This window comes from Scardinius erythrophthalmus (assembly GCF_964197995.2).
Source record: "Scardinius erythrophthalmus genome assembly, chromosome: 22".
Classification (NCBI taxonomy): domain Eukaryota; kingdom Metazoa; phylum Chordata; class Actinopteri; order Cypriniformes; family Leuciscidae; genus Scardinius; species Scardinius erythrophthalmus.
The window spans coordinates 33628600-33635443 of record NC_138242.1 but is presented as its reverse complement, the minus strand read 5'-3'; the positions used below and the strand labels follow the sequence as shown (position 1 = coordinate 33635443).

The 6844-nt window shown below is 39.8% G+C and overlaps 1 protein-coding gene across 10 annotated transcripts in view; it reads left to right on the top strand.

Annotated features, from left to right (window-relative positions):
* The window catches only part of epb41l3a (erythrocyte membrane protein band 4.1-like 3a), a 78569-nt gene that overhangs the window by 50665 nt on the left and 21060 nt on the right, over positions 1–6844 (top strand). For 7 of the 10 annotated variants that reach the window (XM_081352029.1, XM_081352033.1, XM_081352036.1 and 4 more), the window contains 6 exons: positions 193–252; positions 1684–1895; positions 2631–2678; positions 3437–3472; positions 4489–4554; positions 4922–5110. In XM_081352029.1, the coding sequence (XP_081208155.1) occupies positions 193–252; positions 1684–1895; positions 2631–2678; positions 3437–3472; positions 4489–4554; positions 4922–5110 (611 nt within the window). The remainder of the gene's footprint in view (positions 1–192; positions 253–1683; positions 1896–2630; positions 2679–3436; positions 3473–4488; positions 4555–4921; positions 5111–6844) is intronic. The other 3 variants (XM_081352034.1, XM_081352035.1, XM_081352037.1) reach the window with 3 other exon arrangements.

The window sequence follows — 6844 nt, the reverse complement described above, 5'->3', positions numbered from 1 at the left end:
AAACAGTTAAAAAAACATTTTCAAAACTTTTCAGAAAAAAACATTCCATGAACAGTTTTTGTGCTAACGTTTTGAGAACATTATTAAAGACCAGATATTTGTCCATTGACCCTAGTGTCTGTGATACTGTGCTTGCTCAGACGCTGGTGTGTGTGTGTGTGTGTGTGTGTGTGTGTGTGTGAATCTCCTCAGCTCAGCGGAGTACACCAGTCAACACAGCGACAGTCAATGTAAATGGCACTAGACCAACAGGTAGAGACGTTTCTCTGTATCAAACCCTCAGAACAAGACGCTTGTAGACTCAGACGACGCTCCGTCTGCTTGTTTGATCACGCGTGTGTGTTTGATCTCCCGTGATCACGCGTGTGTGTGTTTGCATGCGCTGACGGGCTTGTGCTTCAGAGGCTGTGATGATCCTGCACATTGCTCTGGCTGCGTCCATCCATCACGACCGACTCATAGACACCTTACAATCATCTCTTTTGGAAACATGTAGAAATAAAAATTGACTTTGCAAAGTTAAAAGGGCCAAAAACATTTCATTTATTTTCCCTGAGCTGTACTTATATTAAATTAGATTCAACTTTATTGTCAATGTGCAAACTATAAGAACTGTGCCAAGCAAATGCTCTATAGTCCCACTGTAGTTGAAAAAGATTATTTAGATTTAGATTTTTATTAGAGTGCTGTTAAAATGCCACTAAAATTCAAGAAATGAGAGAAAATGGGTTATCAGATGATGTAGTTTAGCAGTATCACACAAGCAAGAGTGCCTTTCCCCCAAATATCTGCATGATTGCAAATGTGAAACTGATTTTATACAACAGTTCAATAAACAATAAGTTAATGTTACATTTTAGACACAATATTATCTGTTTTATATTTATAAAAATAGTCCCGAACAAAGCCACAGCAGAATCGTTGAGTCTCCGAGCGACACACGGCGGTGTCTCATTACTGGATGAGTCTGCAGTGACTCTAACGAATCGAGCGAGTCACTGATTCAGTGAATCATTCATTAAGATGGTCACTTGCTTTGTTCCTGAATGAATCAGCCGTTTGAATGAATTGGTTGAATGAATGATTCAATGACTCACTCATTTAGTCAGTGACTTGCCGCAAGATACTGGCGGTTTAAGTTTCATATTTAATGAATCGTTTCTTTTCTGAGCTGCATTAAACAGTGAAAATGCCACATTGGAGCCTTAAAAGTTTATGTGTAATAAATTCTATGTTGAATCCATATTTCTTTCTAAATCTACTTTTTTTGTAGTACATTCAGTGCTTTTCTCATCTAACACAATAATGACTTTACATGAGCTTTTGGAGGTAATTTATCTGACAAAATTAATGTGAATAATTTGTGATTAATTCGATTAATGAATCATGCAATTTAATTAGATTTAAATTTTTAATAACTTGACAGCCCTAATTCTTTTTACAAACTTTCTCTGAGGAGCCAAAAATGGTTCTTCTGTGGCATGGCTGCGAAAACCCCCTTTATTTCTAAGAGTGTATTAAAGGCATTAATAATGATAAAGAATAAAATAATTCTGCAGTCTTAATTCAGTAATATAATGCAGTCAGTGTTCAGTCTTACTGTTTTAGTGAATGCAGACGCAGGACTGAATCTCTCTCTCTCTCTCTCTCTCTCTCTGTGTGTGTGTGTGTGTGTGTGTGTAGAGATGGGCACGGCGTTGTACGGCACCGCTAAAGGCATGGCCATGAGTGACCTCATCACCACAGTGACGCCGGAGAAGAAAGTGGAGGAGACGCGTGAGGAAGAGTGTGTGTGTGTGGAGAGTGTTGTCGTGTTGGAGGAAGAGGACGAAACCACGAAGAACACGGATCTCTCGCTGCCCAGCCCACAGACTCCTGCTCGCCTGGACACACGGGTACGAAACACCGCTTTCCTTCATCATAACCACTAACCAGACGTTTAATCCAAACCTCATCACCACAGCTCATAACACACAGATGAAGATGTGTTTCTCGTGCTTTTGATCTAAAGGCTACAAATACACACTAGTGTTCAAAAGATGAAGGATGCATTCAATTGATCAAAAGTGACTGAAACAACATGTTACAATGTAAACGCTGTTCTTCTGAAGATTCTGTTTCCAGCACTGATAATAATCATAAATGAGCATCAAATCATATTAGAATGATTTCTGTAGGATCATGTGACACTGAAGACTGGAGTAATGATGCTGAACATTCAGCTTTGATCACAGGAATAAATTACACTTTACTGTATATTCACATAGAGAACAGATGATTTACACTGGAGTAATATTTCACATTTTTTCAGTATTTTTGGTCAAATAAACGCAGCTTTGAGCAGAAGAGACTCTTTCAAACACATTTAAAACTTTTGAATGATCGTGTAAGTTGTGCATTCAGAGCATCATGACGCGTCTCATCACGCATGTTCCTACACTAGTGTTTAAAGAATCCCATGATGCACCTGATGAATGTCCAACATGAGTCTTCATCACTACATTATTACTCTAACATGTGGCGAATGAGTCGCTGTGTTAGTGTTCCTCACCGCCTGTCCGTCTCTGTTTTATCTGACTGTAATCTTCTCTTTCTCTTCTCTCTCTGTTCACGCTTTCACGGGATCACAGACTGATTTTACAGACACCGCTGTAGACGGAGATCTGACGGCCACCGAGGTTTGTGTTCACGCCGTTTCTCATCTGATCCCAGTTCAGAATCAACAGCACATATTAATAATGACGGACGTTATTGCTGACGTCAGAGACGGACACATGATGTCATTCACTCCGAAAGACAGAAATATGGGTTCAAAAAACGTTATTGTTGAATGTTGGAAATGTCCAGTTTTTAAAAGATTTGTCTTGGTTATACTTTAAGGAAACATTCCATTGCATCGTTCTTCAAACATTATGGAATGTTACTTTTGAATGTTCTCTGAAACAAGTTGTTACATTTAAAAAATGTTACATGAATATCCAACAGAAAAAAAAAACATTCTATGAACGATGTTTTTGTGCAAGAACATTATTTAAGATCAGATAACTTTGAACAAACGTTCTATTAACGTTACTGCAAGAACGTTTGTTCATAACTTTACCTGGACGTTCTTAGAACTGTTGATATTTGATACTAGAGAGCTGGATTCATATGAACTGCACATATTAGTAATGACAGATGTGCAAGGCTTATGCATGGCAGAAAAACAAGAATGCAATGAAAGATTGCTGTAATTAGATTGCTAATTAAGATACGGCAGGGTTGTTGATGTTCTTATTAAACTTTAATCTGATAATGGCCAATAATCATAATTGTTCTTGCAGAGATGGAAACATTAAGCCCGTTGTGTTAATGAGTTTGACTCCCAAACCGTCTCCTTCTCTGATGTGTTTTCGTTATGTCATCATATCACATGCGTTTTGTGTCTCTTGTGCAGTCGGATCAGGAGGACGAATCTGAAGCGAAGACACTGGTAAGATTTGACAATCTAAATATTAAAACATATACATCTTACAAGAACAAACTATTTCAGTTTTCCTCTAGTTTAATTCAATGTGTTACTTGCTGTTTCTTTGTCATTATTTGTGAAAATTGTTTCAAAGTAAATCCTACCGCAGATTTCTGAAAGTGTGGTTCTGTCTTCTGATTGGTCGATCCAGTGGTGAGCTAGTAATTCTAGACATTCTCATTACTTTTTTAAATGTAAGTCCTGGAAAACCCTTGAGAACAGCCATTTTTATGAAGAAGTACTTGAAAAGTGCTTGAATTATTGAAAGACAGTATATGGGAAATTTATTTAAAATGCTATTGATAAAACAATCTTTTCACACAAAATTAAAGCTGCAGCTCGTCTGATATAGAGGTATTTCTCATGGCTATGAGTGTGATATTGCTCATATAAATATCCAAATATATGATACAGCTTTTATTCTTCAAGTCAATCATATATTCATGGGGGGAAATCAGATTTAATAAGGAAAGCGATATCTTTGTCATAGTATTCTTTCAATGGTTAAAGTTTGGCAGTCATTGCCTCTGCTGCACTTTATTTCTACCATTTTAGTTTAATTTAATCTATTTACCTTTTTTAGAATTTAAAAGATAATAAAGAAAGATATTGTTTGATAAATGGCATCTCTGATTGTATGTAGTCCTTAAAAAAAAAAAAAAAAAGTAGTGCTTGAAAAGTCCTGGAATTAGATTTTACAGTGTCTGTACGAACCCTGTCATTATATAGTGTATATCACTGCAAAAAGTGCTGATCTTCCTCAGTGTTTTGTCTTATTTTCCTGTACAGATATCTAAACATTCTTACGTCATGATTAGAACGTTATTTTAAAAGCTTCCAATAATGTTAGTACAACATTCTCTCACAATGTAACATTCTTTGAACGTTTATTTGTCTTAACGTACATAATCTTCACGAACGTTCCCTGTTAGATGGGTGGTGGCTGTAATGAATGAATGGATGAATCTGTTTCCCTTCAGCCCAGTTTCGTAAGGCTCATTAAAGGAGAGAATGTGTTTGTCAGACACAGTGCACTGATGTTAGAGGTTGGTAAAGCATCACATGAACCTGTTTTAATTGGACGCTTCAGTTACTGCCACTCATGTGTGTTTGCAGGCCGGTTTTACTCACTGGAAATTAACTTTAAGCCTTTTAATTGAGCACACGTGTGTGTGTGTGTGTGTGTGTGTGTGTGTGTGTGTGTGTGTGTGTCATCAGTGCTGTGTGTGTTTGCAGTGTATGTGGCAGATCTAACATGTATCTGTTTGAATGGGGGAAGCAAAGCGTAAGAAAATAGAATTAAAGACTGGTTGTAATGTTATGTTTTGCGTGTGTGAAGGTTTGTGATGTTCCTCCTCTAGTCCTCAGATGGTTAAAGCTGAAATACGGATGAATCTCTCTGGGTTTCTTCAGGAAATCGAGCATACACCCAACGAGCTGGTGAAGCATCAGACGAACATCAGCGAGCTGAAGAGGACGTTCCTGGAGGGAGGAGCGGATCGGACGGGCCTGACCGAGTGGGAGAAGCGTTTGTCCTCGTCTCCGCTCCGATCGCCTCGTCTGGATGAAGCTCCCATGATCGAGCCGCTGGTGCCGGACGAGGTGAGATCAGCAGTGTTGGAAAAGTAATGCGTTACAATATTGCATTACTCCCTTAAAAAGTAACTAATTGCTTTACTTTTTTAGAGCAGTAATATGTTACAATATTGCGTTACTCCCTAAAAAGTAACTAATTGCGCTACTCAGTTACTTTTTTAGAACAGTAATTTGTTACAGTATTGCGTTACTCCCTTAAAAGTAGCTAATTGCGTTACTTAGTTACTTTTTAGAACAGTAATGCGTTACAGTATTGCGTTACTCCCTTAAAAGTAACTAATTGCGTTACTTAGTTACTTTTTTAGAACAGTAATGCGTTACAATATTGTGTTACTCTGTTAAAAGTAACTAATTGCGTTACTTAGTTACTTTTTTAGAACAATAATGTGTTACAGTATTGCGTTACTCCCTTAAAAGTAACTAATTGCGTTACTTAGTTACTTTTTAGAACAGTAATGTGTTACAATATTGTGTTACTCTGTTAAAAGTAACTAATTGCGTTACTTAGTTACTTTTTTAGAACAATAATGTGTTACAGTATTGCGTTACTCCCTTAAAAGTAACTAATTGTGTTAGTTACTTTTTTAGAACAGTAATGCGTTACAATATTGCGTTACTCCCTAAAAAGTAACTAATTGCGTTACTTAGTGTCACATGCCTGTCCTGTCTTGTGCTGCACATGGGTGTTTTGTTATTTTGGGCCATGTGCTCGTGTCTATTGTCTATCCCCTCCCATCTTGTTATCTGATCATTGGTTAATTTGTTCCACCTGTTCCCTCTTGATTTGTTCCCTTTATAAGTCCCCTCTTGTTTGCAGTCTGTGTTGGTTCGTTGTCTTATGTTTCCTGTTCCCTTTGATTCCCTAGTAAGTTCATGTTCTGTTTTCGGTTGTAATATTTGTTAGTTGTGTTTTCCCCCTCGTGGGTTTTGTTTTGTGTTTAGCCTTTCTTTTATTAATAAATTCTTATTCTCTGCACTTGAGTCCTCGCACCTTTTGTATTTCCCCATTCCGTGACAGAACGAACCAACCCATTGAGGACTCAGCAGAAGAGCTCACTCATCCAGCAGCATGTCCGACAGTGTCTCTTCCCCAGCCACCGAGCGGGAGAGAGGACAGTCTTTTTTGGGAACCCGGTTGGTCATATTTCGCGGGACCCGTGGAGGCCGCAGTAGAGGAGGTGGTCGAGAGGAGTCCCGACACCACTCTCCACTCTGGCCCCTCTTCGACCCTGGGTTGGTGATGTCCAGCCCAGGGTCCCATTCGCCACTGGTTCCGTTCAGCCCAGAGCCCCATTCGCCGCTGATTCCGCCTAGCTCAGAACCTGCACATTGCCATCGGAGACAGAGGAGGAGAAGGAAGACCTCCTCCGTGTCTGTGCCGGTGGTCCCAGTGCCGGTGGTCCCAGTGCCGGTGGTCCCAGTGCCGGTGATCCAGAGTCCGGTAGCTCCAAAACACAGGAGGAGGAGAAAGGCTCCCTCCGTAACTGTTCACGTCACGTCTGCCCAGCCAGAGACTGTTCATGTCACGTCTGCACAGCCAGAGCCTGTTCACGTCACGTTTGCCGAGCCTGTGTCACCGGACAAGATGGCCGCCGCAGAGCCTGTGTCCCCTGACAAGACGCCTGCTGAAACGTTGTTGGATTATTTTTCGACGCTAGTCAAGATCCTAGATATTCCCAGGAATGTTCACGTCACGTCTGCCGAGCCTGTGTCTTCCGTCAAGATGGCCGCAGCTGAGCC